Source organism: Lissotriton vulgaris, chromosome 3_1, assembly GCF_964263255.1.
Source record: "Lissotriton vulgaris chromosome 3_1, aLisVul1.2, whole genome shotgun sequence".
NCBI classification, from domain to species: domain Eukaryota; kingdom Metazoa; phylum Chordata; class Amphibia; order Caudata; family Salamandridae; genus Lissotriton; species Lissotriton vulgaris.
Genome location: NC_141689.1, coordinates 13,909,554 through 13,923,691, shown reverse-complemented (window position 1 = coordinate 13,923,691; position 14,138 = coordinate 13,909,554). Strand labels below are relative to the sequence as shown.

Sequence of the window (14,138 nt, the reverse complement as noted above, 5' to 3'; positions counted from 1 at the left end):
CAACGACATCCCACCGTCACAAGAAATCTGTGACTCTCTAGCCACCTTCTTCCACCGCAAGATTTTAGACATTCACAACAGCTTCAACACTTAGCCCCCCCATCAGCCGCTGACACCTCAGACCCACCGCACCCCAGCCACACCAGCCTCCTTCTATCTTGCAACAGATCCTTCTCCCACCTTGCCGCCAAGACATGGAACACCCTCCCCATCCACCTTTGTCAGACCCAGGATCTGCTGACCTTCGGAAGACTTTTCAAGACCTGGCTGTTCAAGCAGTAGCAGCTCACCCTCCCTCCCACCACCCCCCTGCGCCTTGAGACGTTTGCGGGTAAGTATTGTGCTCTACAAATAATTGATTCATTGATTGATTGAGGTGTTGTGCATCTGTTTGTGAATTTACAAAGACCTCATCAAGGAAAAAAGGTTAATTTGTCTTTATCCTTTTTGATGCAGGGATCTACTTGCCCACTGGAATACTAATATTTCCCCTCATAGATTACCAGAGATGTGGCACTTCTGATCTGCTCTGAGTGTCATGCTGTAGCATTGGTAATTCCTGTCAGTGTTAGTTATTGGGGACAGCCAGCGAGTGGAATGGTGCACAGAGCTGTCATAAATGAGGTGGAAGTCATAAGATGCTCGTTTTTATTTTACAGAGTTTTATATAACGCAAACGTGACCCGAATCGAGTATCAGAGCACTTTAAATAGCACCAGTTACATTACATGAAGACACACATTCATTATTGTTAGGCACAGGGAGATTAGGTGACTGGCCCAGAATCACAAGATGTTTTTAGAGTCATTACCGAGACTCAAACCCAGTTCCCCAGGTCTGAGGTCGATCGCCCTAGCCATTAGGCCAACTCGTCTCCGTCTTCTGAAGCAATCACATATGTGTTGGTTTCATATTCCCTTGTGTGGTTTCCCTGGGCAGTCTGACAATGAGTGTAACAGAGCCCTTCATATATCTATCCTATTTCTGAAGGCGCACACCACCCAGAAGCCACCCAGATGCTCCGCCTGCTTAAAGCCACTCCATGAAGATCAGGCAGGAATGGTTTCCCCGTGGACAATGAGATATACAACGGGTGAGGCATCCCTGCCTGTCTGCTGCTGTCTCAATCCCTCTCAACCTCTGGTGTCATGTTATGCTTTCCACCTTTTTATAAGTCTCACCTACACCCACTCAGATGGAATCAAGACTGAGCAGCCGATGGTGGGGCGGCGGAGACCCTAATGTATCTGAAGCCAGGGTTTAATGGCATTACAGAAGAGCAGATGGCTCACTGTGCCCCAAAGGGAAGATGGTTCTAGGAGGCTGTCACTTGGTATCCCAAAGCTTGGTCACCTTGATGGCTACTGTGGTAGTGGGTCTGTTTCAGTAGGGTCTGAGAAAAAGAGCCCAGAAGCCGGGTATAAAGCACTTCACTTAGGCTAGCCCAGTAACCTTTAGGACACTGAACACAAAAATGGGTCAATTCATGGATGAGTGAGTGATTGTGTGGATGGATAGAAGAATGACTGCATAGGTAAACGTATGCGGGCACTCTCAGTCCTAAGTCTATATTTTTGTAAGTGGAAGGAATGAATTACTTTGCTCCTAAGTCAGGTGTATCTGTTGCCTGCCAGTTCTATATATTTTAATCTCAGTAATCCTTTTTGTCAGCATGATGTCCCTCAGTGTTGTCAGACTCATCTTTTCTTTTCTCCCTTAGGGTGAACATATCCTTGGACCAGGTGAAAGAGTATCAAAAAAACAGCAAGGACTAATTAGTCGCTTGTTTGTTAAATATGGATCCCACAAGGGGGATGTTTGCTATAAGGCTTCAGACTTACAGCGCCAGTACAACGCAATGTACAGCCCAACATTCCACATCCGCGTCATCAACTGGGATCTTTCGCAGATAAAACTGGTGTGTAATGATGGAGGAGTATCTCCAGTCTGTCCGAACTATGGTGAGATTGTTGTGTCAGTGTTTGGGCACACACTTTTGAATAGGAATTCAGTGTTAATAAGATCTACATCCTATCAAGAATCTGTGTTTTTGATTACAATGCATTTCTTGCTAAGATCAGGGCTCAAGGGCAGTCAAGCCCACGCCTAGTCCTTCATCCTGTGTTTCATCAAACATGTCTCTGTAGCAGGGATTTGCTGCTGGTGTCTGATACATCCATGAAGCCCCCCAATTCGTCCGTCTTTCTTCATGAACAGAGGACACCCTTTCTCTACTCAGCCCACGACCCTATGGAAGTTGTACCCAACTCTTCAAACTCTCAGGTAGTGTTCATCTGCGCCGGGAGACCCTCTGGAGCTGGTAGCTTCAGGTCCCCTCTGGTGACTCATTGAGATTTCTTCATGACTACTTCTCCACTCCCCACCCCTACCCTGGGCAGTCGCTGGTGGCCACAAGGAACCTGGAACATGTGAAGAAGCAAATATAAACCTCACTCATTAACCGAGGCGAGTACTGCTTCTTCCTTTATGGGCGGTGCTCGCAGTGTCGCACGTAGCGCACAGCCTCATGGGAACGGTAGTTTTTGTTTTACTTTCGGCATCATGAGCACTGTGTTACGAACAGCGGTACAAAATACAGTACATAGATTAGTTACAAGGATACATGGGCCTGATTTCTGCGGGAATCATCTGTGAAAGGAAGGTATTAGTCTTGGTGCATGAACACCAGATGCCGGCTCCCATGAATTCTCTTTAGGGCCGTAACCTTTTCAGGCCACCAGATACTAAAGTGTGCGGCCACACTGCTTGAAGTCTATTATACCCTGCACTTCATAATCTGCGTCATTGTTTACTAGAAGAGGAGGCTTCTGTTTCGACTGGTGTGTAGGTAGGCTTAAATAAGGATAGATGAAAGACGGGGTGGATCCGTAGATGTGATGGTAGATTCAGCTTCAGTATCACTGTACTAATGCATTTACTAATTGCGTATTGTCCAATGTACCTGGGGTTAAACACGCTGTGCTTTTTAAATCGTATATTTTTGGTAGATAAGCATACTTTGTCCCCATTTTTGTTCAACGGCCAAGGTCATCTGTGTTTATCAAAAGCGGACTTGCTTTTTGTTGTCTTCAGGTATGCTTGTGTTTTCACCAGGATTTTCCAAATATGGGCCACCCTCTTTTTGACTTCTGGTAGCTTGCAGTTTTCTGTTGGATCGATAAAGGGAAGAAATCCTGGATTGTGTCCATAGGTACAGTAAAACAGGGAGGTATTGATGGAACTATGGGGCCTATTAGCAACAAATAGCGATATTTATCGCTAAATGCGCTTAGTGCACTTTTTTAACGCCACCTATCACTGGATATTATCGCAGAGATTACATGCTAATAGCAACGTTTATCTCTAGAGCGATAAAATATCCGACAATAGCGGCGAAATGTGAGAATATCGCTGAAAATCCAGCTATATTCTTGCATTAACGCCAATGGGGGCTCAATCTGATAATCCACCCCCCATTGACTATACAGGTAAGTCAACTTTTTAGCAGGCGTTAGGTTATAGCGATATTCGTGATTAGCGCTTCGCCTACCTTGCTAAAAGGTGATAGCTCTGTTACCAACTGTTTTCAGTCGCTAACAGTTTGGGTGCATCAACTTTGCATGTCATTAGCGATAAATGTCGCTGACATGCAAAGAGGGCCCCAAACCTGTAGCTATTGCCTAAAAGCTGTTGCTAACTGCTGTTAGTGACAGCTTGCTAATAGGATGATAAAAATATCGCTGCTTTCGGGGGAAAAAGTCCCGCTAAAGCGACGATATGGCCCTTGATAATATGACCCCCATGTGTGGCGTTGGTTAGCCAAAGACAATCCACCCATTTCACCTTGCTGTTATCAATATAGCAACGCAAATACTGCATAAGCGTCTGGTTGAGACGCTCTGTCTGCCCATTCGTTTGTGGATGGAAAATCATAGACAAGGCTGTATTTATATGTAGAGACTCACACCACACTCTCCAGAACTGGGACGTGAACTGAGAATCCCTATCTGATACTATGGTACTTGGTAAATCATGCAAGCAAACTCCTTGTCTCATTAGTTATTGAGCTCACTGGGCCGCTGAAGGAACCTTCTTACATGCCACAAAGTATCCCATCTTAGATAAATAGTCAACGACTACCAGAATCACAGTACATTCTTTATCCATCAGTAGACTAACAAGGGAGTCTAATGAGATGTTCTCCCAAGGCCCATTCAGAGTAGGGAGAGGCTGCAATAAACCCTGTAGGCGTAGGTGGACTGAATTCATTTTTGCACATATTTTACATGTTCTTATCCAGTCTTTAATGTTCACCTGGAAAGATAGCCAACAAAATTATCTGTTTATGCGATCCACATTTTTTCCTGTCCCATAATGTACAGCACTAGGTGATTAATGACACCAACTAAATATTTGTTTCTTCACTTTCTCGATAGGTACTAAAATACAGTTTCTTTATCTGCCATTCTGTATGGCTCTTTAGCCAGGTTCTCCACTACTTTCTTGTGGAATGTTTCCGGTTGTATAAAACACAGGACCTTGGCGGGGTTAATGATTGATTGTTCCGGTGTAAAATCAGGATCTGTAGAATATGACTGCCTAGTGAGGGCATCTGCTTTTCTATTCTCAGAGCCAGGCCAGTATGTGATAATGAAATGGTATTCTGAGAAGAACAACATCCATCGGAGTTGACGAGGGGTTAAGTGTCTAGCGGCTGTCGTGAATTGTAAGTTCCGGTGGTTGGTATATATCGTTACCATATGCTTGGCTCCCATTAGAAAGTGTCTCCACTCCAAGAAGGCATACTCAATGGCTAATATTTCCTTTTCCGCTACGTTGTAATGCCTTTCCGCTTCATTTAGTTTTCTAGATATGTAGGCCACTGGATGAAGTTGGCATGTGGATGAGTGTCTTTGAGAACACGACTCCCAACGCAACGTCAGAGGCATCAGCCTCCACATCGTATGGTTTCTTTGAATCAGGGTGGTGTCTGTTACAAAGACTGTTTTAATGCAAGGAATGCATCGTGGGACTCTTTACTCCACTCAAACTTCTGTGCTTTTCTCAGCAGTTGTGTAATGGGTGTGACCAGTTTGGAGAACTGGTTGCTGAATCGACAATAGAAGTTTGCAAAACCGATGAAGCACTGAACATCCCGAACGTTCTGGGGAGGAGGGCAGTCCTTCAAAACTGTCATATTTCTTTCAGCCATTTCCTGTCAGGAGGGAGTAAGCATGACCCCCAGGAATTCCTCTGTACGAACGTGGAATTCACATTTGCTTAGTTTGCAGAACAGGTGTTGTTTCTGCAGGAGCTGTAGTACGGATTCCACATGTTGAGTGTTTGCGTTCTCATTTTCTGAATATATAAGAATATCATTGATATACACCACAACGCATTGGTCCAGGATCTCATGTAGGATATCATTTAAGAAGTATTGGAATGCTTTGAGTGCGTTGTATAACCCGAACGGCATCACTAGATATTCAAACAATCCATAACGGGTCTTACATGCCGTTTTCCACTCGTCGCCACTCATTATGCAAGACAGATGATAGACTCCCTTGAGGTATTATTTGGTGTATATATTAGCCTTTTTTACTTGTTCTTGTAATGCAGGGATTAGCAGTAAGGGGTATAGGTGCTACACCGTGATAGAGTTCAAGGCTCTGAAGATATTATTGGCTCTGAGCTCGTTGTTAGTCTTTGGTATTAAAAAAAGCGGAGAACCCACATTAGATTTAGAGGGACGGATAAATCCTAGCTCCAAGTATTTATCCAGATAGTCTCTCGGGTGGATATTCTCGGGCTCTGTCAAGACGTAAACTCTCCCACTAGTTACTACTGCCCAAGGAACTAAGTCAATTTGACAGTTGTACTGTCTATGGGGTAGTAGTTCTTCCGCCTGGACAACGTAAAACACGTCTACATATTCCTGGTAGACTGTGGGTAGTTGAATGTCCTTTTCAGCTGCCATGTCTATAACCATCCCCAATGCCAGTGCTGTAGCAGGTCTGCCTGGTACACTTAGGTAAAGCTCCAAACAGTAGGGAGAATTCATGTGCACTGTACAGGTCATCCAATTGATTTCAGGACTGTGTTTACGCAACAACGGAAAACCTAGTATGATCCCATATTGCGAAGCTTGTATTATGGTCAATGTTATATACTCTCTGCGGGAAGCCCCGTATTGCACCTCTATCTTCTGAGTTATAGCCTATAGGTCCTGTGTCTAAAATTTCCTTCCGTCTACAGCAGTGTTCTTCAATCTGTGGGGCACGCCCCCCGGGGGGGGGCGACACCTTCCCAGGGGGTGCGCACTCCACTTCAATCTGACCTTTGTTCCCTGCGTCCCTCCGTCCTCCGTGCAAGTCTTCTTTGAGGATTCTGGTATGTGGAATGGGGAGGGAGGGGAGATCGATGGGGCAGGAGGTACCCGTTCTTTTGTCATGTTAACTCTCCCAGGAGGGGGTTAATTCACAGAGCTGACAGCTTCTGCTGCAGTGGGAGGCAAGGAGTCTTCTCTGCTAAAACCGAAATCAAACAAACAGACACACTTTCGGTTTTAGAAGAGGAGACCCCTCGCCTCCCACTGCAGCTGAAGCATTTCAGCTCTATGAATTAACCACCTCCTGGGAGAGTTACCTCTTCCCAGAACAGAGACAAAGTTTCCAGAGTTCGAGTCTCGGCAATAAAGCTGAACATCCTGTGATCCTGTGATTCTCGGCAAATCACAATCTCCTCGGGCCTAACAAAAAAAATTGAATATGTCCTCATGTAATGCAACTGGTGCTATGTAAAGCGCTCTGGTACCTGATTCAGGTCAAGTTCGCGCTATATAAAATTCAGTAAAATAAAAAATAAAATTAAAAAAAAAACTGGGCTCTAGACCAGTACCCCAGACTTTCAAAGGGGATGGGAGTGTGGGGGGGGGGGGGTTGTGAAAGAGCTAGCTCTATTCTACAGAGTCTTGCCTTCATGACCTTGAATCATTTTAAAGCACAATGTTGGAAATAGCGTTTTTCAATCATTCATTTTTAATTTGTAAATGTCTATTAAAGACATTTTGCAAACAAAATGTGTTTATGCGTCATGCAACATCCATACAAAAATAATATTTTAGATCAATACATGACCTCACATATGAGAAATGGGAGGGTGTGACAGATTATTTGCAGTAATGTTAGTGAACTGCTGTTGTGTTACATACTGAAAACACACATCACTATCCCTGAATATCCGATGTACACACATTTAGTATTTGACCAAAGAAGGCAGGAAAGAGCTGAGACTAGATAATAAAATCAAAGCCGGTCCGAACAGGGGCCCCAAAAATACATTTGGCCCACGGGCCCCAAAATCCTTAAAACGTCCCTGAAAGTTTCTTTTAAAATTACAAAGGCAGGCGCGCAAAATGCCAGCCAGACATGTGTTGTTTAAACAGCTTGCAAATTTCTAAATATGGTTATAAATAAGAAGTATGTATTCATTTGTAATGTTGACAAGCTCCCGGTCCCTCCCTTCTTTTTGTAGATTCATTTGTAATGTGACTTTTTTTTATCTTTGTTCCCTTTTATTATCAGTCATTGATCATTCAGGCAGCTCTAGAAAACAATTAAAAGTTCTTTATATTCAAAGTATGCACAGACAAATGCTGAAAATACAGCTTTAGGTGACTGCTTATTTTTACACCTTCTGTGACATCAAAATAATGAGCTGGCAACCCTAATCATAAGACTAGGTTTGTTGAGGGATCAGTGCATAATAGAATTTAAATAATAGTGCCTGATTGTGCTAGTGCCACTGCCCACAGCGTAATTCATATTTGTGCCCCAACCTGTTCCGGTTTTGCTTTTGCTGCCATTTTGTTGTTGTTGTGCCTCGGAGCCCGTCCTCTCCACCCCGCTCCCGCCTCCCAGCTGCTCCTCCCTCGCTCCTCCCCCCTCCACTCTCCACTTATGTCAGATGCATTTTTGCGCAGCGTTCACGCGCAGTGGACGCGCCCCATGCGCCAAAGGCACGCCTAAGGTAAGCCCGTCTACGCCCGTCCGCGCCTGGACCGCGCCCAGCGCCAGACCCCCTGGCCCCTGCAAAATCCACTCCTCCCGCATAACGTACGACAGCGCAACCCTCTCAGCCCTTAACCCCGGCTGACCCCAAACTGCTACCAAGCCGCCCCAGGACACACCCATGGACCCTTCGCCTGCCACTCCTGCAAGCTCGACTGCATCAAGACCCACACCCAATCCACAAACCCCAAACCAAGCTCCGACACTAACCACCTGAAGTGCATCCTGCTCAACACCCGCTCGGTCCACAGACATGCCATTGACCTCTGGAACCTACTCGACACCACATCGCCGGACGTCACCTTTCTTACAGGAAACCTGGATGAACGCCTAATCAGCACCCGACATCGCCATAGCCATCTAGGACGGCTACAAGATCATCCGAAAGGACCGCATCAACCAAACAGGAGGAGGCATCGCCATCATCCATAAGAACACCATCTGCATCACGTCCTGTTCCGACGATAACCTCGCAGCCGCCGAACACCCTCACTTCCAGATCCACACCGACCCCAAGACCACACTCAGAGGCACCCTCATCTACAGGCCACCAGGATCCCGCACAGAATTCAGCGAAGACATCACTGACTTCACCAGTCCACACGCCCTCCCCTCCGAGGACTACATTCTACTGGGAGACCTCAACTTCCACCTGGAAAAGAACAACGACATCAACACCACCACCCTTCTGGACAACCTCGCCAATCTCGGACTCAAACAACTTGTTAACACCCCCACCCGCTATGCAGGACACACGCTCGACCCAATCTTCACCTCCAGCAAGCACATCTTCAATCACACCACAGCTCTCCATTGGACAGACCACAGCTGCGTTCACTTCAACTACAATAAGACTACGGCCCACAACCACCCACAACCAATTCCCCGCAGAAACTGGAACAAAATTACCACCGACCATTTATTCACATCGCTTCACCAAAACTCTCCTGCAAAATCATCGGACCCAAACCTTGCAGCCACCAACCTCACACAATGGATCACCCACAGCGCTGATGAACTAGCACCCTTGAAAAAACATCAAATCAAGCCAGGTAGCAAAAAAGCCCCCTGGTTCAACGATGACCTCAAGAAATCCAAGAAGATCTGTCGCACCCTCGAGAAAACCTGGAGAAAAAACCCAACCACTGACAATCTGACCACCTTCAAGAACGCCACCCGCAAACAACACCAGCTGATCCGATCCACCAAGAAATCAGCATTCAAGGATCGACTTGACAACAACGCCCACAACAGCAAGGAACTATTCAACATTGTCAAAGAATTTACCAACCCCACCGCCGGCACCAACGACATCACTCCATCCCAAGACCTCTGCGACTCCCTAGCCTCATTCTTCCACAACAAAATCGCTGACATACATAACAGCTGTGAAAACCAGTCTGGAGACCAGTCCACCCCACCCAACTCTGAACTAAAACCCCCCTCCAACAACCTTTGCGCCTGGAACCCAATCACCACTGAAGACACCATCCGCCTGATGAACTCCATCCACTCAGGATCACCAACCGACCCATGTCCCCACCACATTTTCAACAAAGCAGACTCCATTATTGCACCCCACCTCCGAGACGTCATCAACTGCTCCCTCAACTCAGCTACCTTCCCGGAAAGCTGGAAACATGCCGAACTCAGCGCCCTTCTGAAGAAACCTACAGCAGATCCCACTGAACTTAAGAACTACCGCCCCATCTCGCTCCTCCCATTCCCTGCCAAAGTCATTGAGAAATCCGTCAACAGTCAGCTCGCTGCCTTCCTCGAATCCAACAATTCCCTCGACCCTTCACAGTCCGGCTTCAGAGCCAAACACAGCACCAAGACCACCCTCATCGCAGCAACAGATGACATTCGAACACTACTGGACAACAGAGAAACATCTGCCCTCATCCTACTCAACCTTTCCGCAGCCTTCGATACAGTCTGTCATAGCACCCTTATACAACACCTCAGCAACATCGGAATACAAAGAAAAATATTGAACTGGATCATCTCGTTTCTCGCCGGAAGAACCCAGAGAGTCCGCCTCCCCCCTTTTAGATCAGAGGCCACCGAAGTTATCTGCGGTGTACCACAAGGATCATCACTCAGTCCCACCCTCTTCAATGTATACATGAGTCCCCTCGCATCCATCGCGTGCCAACACAACCTCAACATCATCTCCTACGCAGACGACACCCAGCTGATCCTCTCCCTCACCAAAGACCCAAACACCGCCAAAACCAACCTACACTAAGGGATGAAAGAAGTAGCCGAGTGGATGAAGAACAGCTGTTTAAAACTGAACTCGGACAAAACGGAAGTCCTCATCTTAGGTTCATCCCCCTCCGCCTGGGACAACTCATGGTGGCCACCGGCCCTGGGAAACGCACCCATACCTACGGGCCATGCACGTAACCTGGGCTTCATCCTGGACTCCTCCCTCTCGATGACCAGACAAGTCAACGCCGTCTCATCATCATGCTTCAACATCCTACGTATGCTCAAAAAAACCTTCCGTTGGATCCCCATCGAAACAAGAAAGAAGGTCACCCACGCACTAGTCACAAGCCGACTGGACTACGGAAACACCCTTTACGCCGGAACCACAGCCAAACTATAGAAAAAACTCCAACGCATCCAATTTCCTCAGCTAGACTCATACTAGACATCCCCCGTCAAGCTCACATTTCCGGTCACCTGAAAGACCTCCACTGGCTACCCGTCAATAAGAGAATAACGTTCCGTCTCCTCACCCACGCACACAAAGCCCTCTATGACTTAGGACCCGAATGCCTCAACACGCGCCTGTCCTTTTACACCCCCACCCGCCAACTACGATCGTCCAATCAAGCCATCGCCGCAATTCCACGCATCGATAAATCCACCATGGGTGGAAGATCCTTCTCCTACTTAGTGGCCAAATCCTGGAATTCTCTCCCCACCCACCCTCGCCTCACACAGAACCACATCTCCTTCAGAAAACAACTAAAAACTTGGATATTCGACAAATAAAATACCCCCTTCCCTCAGGCGCCTTGAGACCCTCTGGGTGAGTAGTGCGCTATTCAAATGTTAAACTTGAACTTGAACTATAGTTTAACACATTTGAAACTCTACGCTACCGTCAATAACATGCTGAGTTACTTCAAGTGTCTGGGAATGCACCCTGCATTCAGATCACTCACTCCTCATTCTCGCCCTTCACTTTCACTCTCACCCAGCACTCACACTGACTCCGATGCACTCACACCATTCACCCACTTACAGTGATCACTCTGCACTCACAGCGATCACAATGCACTCACACTGATCACCATGCCCTCACACCATTCAACCGCTCACCCTGCACTCACACTGATCCCTATGCACTCACACCATTCACCCACTTACCCTCCACTCACAGTGATCACTCTGCACTCACAATGCACTTGCGCTTTTCACCCTGTACCTCACCCTGCAGTCACAAGAGCACACTCCTCAACCTGCACTTGTGACACTTCACTCACCTGTCCCCCTCACTGTTCAATCTGCAATCTCACTCCAATAAGCCCACCACTAACCCTACATTTATTCGTCCAACTCTGCGCTAACATGCGCACCCAAATTCATATGGTCGCCTCACTCACCCCTGTACACAAGTATGGGCATGTCGTGCCCCATTAAGATTTTCGCCCTAAATTACAAAAGGAGACATCTAAATGCACTACAATCCAGCCTTCCAGGGGCACCTTGATAGAGACACTTCTGTTTTTGCCCTGATGGACTGGAATAATTCCTAAACAGATTCTTGCGAATACCATTTTGTTTAATTTCTTTTTAATGTCATTGATGTGAGGGTGTCTATTACTATTTGTAGAGAAATTTGTTTGTTTTATGCAACAACCATAAAAAAGTTAACCATGAAAAAGTTAGATCCAAGCGGGTCCTCACATATGAGAAATTGGAGGATATCACAGATATTTTTCACTGTAAAATTAGTGGGCGGCTGCTTTGTTATAACAGTGAAAACACATCACTATCTCTGAATATTAGCTGTAAACGATTTTAGAATTTTGACTACAGTGCCTGTGCACCGTTAGTAGTCTGGCTAAATAGGGTATGGCAGAGCTGAAAATAAATCATTTAAACTCAAACATGTACTGAACAGGGGCTCACAAAATAGTTTTGGCCCTTGGCACCCAAAATCCCTAACATGTCCCTGCCATCACAAAGTCTGTCAGACAACATTACTCTGAAGTAAACTAGACAACATCATTAACGGAACATTTTAAAGATATATTTCGAAGACTTGGATGTTGGTTGGGGTGATAAAAGCGAGCATTAGCTAATGGGGGGGAGTCGAAATCGGAGTGATAGCAGGAGACCCAGCATCGCCCTAAAAAGTCAGAAGCCCTGCCTGAAGCCCTACCTAATCCTGTCACTTGACCCCGACTGACGGAGTTGTCCTGGGTGCCTGCTCCCCGCTGCTGCACTGCTCCATCTGTGTAGCCGCTGTGTGGTGAGCGGGCCCAGCGGACTTCAAGGTCCAGCATCCCAGGCGGCCGGAAGCCGCGCATGACATTGCAGCGCCAGGAGGCGCTTTAAATCAAGCCACATCCCGCCTTGCAGGATGCGAGCGTGACGCCGGGCAAAGCCCGGGCAAAGGGTGGGCCCTCTTAGGCCCTCAGAGGTCAACAGTGGTCGGGCGGGCCACCACTCTAAGTTTCTACAAAAGGTGAGCCCGAAACATTTGAAATTATAATGGGGAAACGAAACACTAGTACAGTGACACAGGCACCCAAGGGATCTTTAGTTCTCCCGCCTTCCTTTGAAAGCATGCTGGAAAATGCATTTAACATGGTAACAAATGAAATTGCCAATACCGAGAGGAGAATGTTGATGGGCCTCACAAATGCTCATACAGAGCCATTATAAGCAAATTCTAATAATGTTCTGCCGCTTTACCCCGTGGTTACAGTTATGAAACCTACCCGCTTGCCAATCTGTTGGTACCGTTGCCTGGGGGTAGTAGCTCTACCACTATTATTGACTCTTTGCCTGACCCTGTTGTACAAACTGTCATTGACCACTTGACCCGAGCAACAAGTCTGGAGGTGCGAAAAGAAAAAGAGGCGCCTCCAAATTAACAGTAAACAAGAGGAAACAACCCCCTCGCAATAAGAGCCAACCGACCCCACAGAGTATGTGGACTAGAGGGAACAAACAACTACCAGGGGGTCGCACTGACACCAATGAGTCTACGCAACCTGCCGATGGGGCTCCTGTTGCATCTCCATAAACTTTCTTAAAAGAAGGACATATCTCTGCCTGCACACAGACTGAGCCGCTAATTGAAAGTATTATCCAACCAAAGACCAATGGGAATCTTATTGAGACTATTGTTGATACAATTTTTAAACAAATGGAAAGTCAAATGATCAAACAGTTTCATACTATTTTTAAAAGATTGGATAGATTGGAAAACCTTGTAAAAAAGGAAGACGTAAAAAGGAAAGGGGTGATTAGTCTCGATCTAATGAGGGGAGATCGCCTCCTGAAAGATCTGGAGTCTGCTAGTAAGGTCATTTTGGGTGGTGGGCCCAATACCATTAGCAGTAGTATACCAACACCTAATGCTGCACCTAGGAGCGACACTGCAGGGAAAATCCAATCTGCCACGAAACCACAGTACACTCCGGCAGTAGCAGCTGGATCCCCCTTTTCCATCAGTACGGCTAGCGGCACACCTAAGGGTGGCCCTACCACAGACACCACTAAATCAGGAGCACCAACTAACACTGGCTCAGATAAGGGACAAGCTACTGCTATTAGGCCCACAAAACTCCAGGGACCTGCCCTTCACCTACCCCCAGACGCATGCCCTTATGTCTTAATCTTAGCAGGCGTACCACCACTTAAGGAGGGACAAGGAGAGTCCTGGGTCCAGCTGAATACCAAATGCATTGATTGGCTGTGTAAACATGAAGGGGTAGGTCATAATATCTCGAACGAAATCCTGTCAGCACGTCGAGTAAGCTGGGTTGGTCCCCTATTTAAGAACATTAATGGCGATTGCATTGTAATTAATTTTAG

At 46.6% G+C, this 14,138-nt stretch overlaps 1 protein-coding gene across 1 annotated transcript in view; it reads left to right on the top strand.

Annotated features, from left to right (window-relative positions):
- LOC147725827 (uncharacterized) overlaps positions 1-14,138 on the top strand; it is a 174,628-nt gene that overhangs the window by 18,597 nt on the left and 141,893 nt on the right. The window contains exon 2 of the mRNA XM_086960003.1: positions 1,721-1,961. Within this exon, the coding sequence (XP_086816129.1) occupies positions 1,721-1,961 (241 nt within the window). The remainder of the gene's footprint in view (positions 1-1,720; positions 1,962-14,138) is intronic.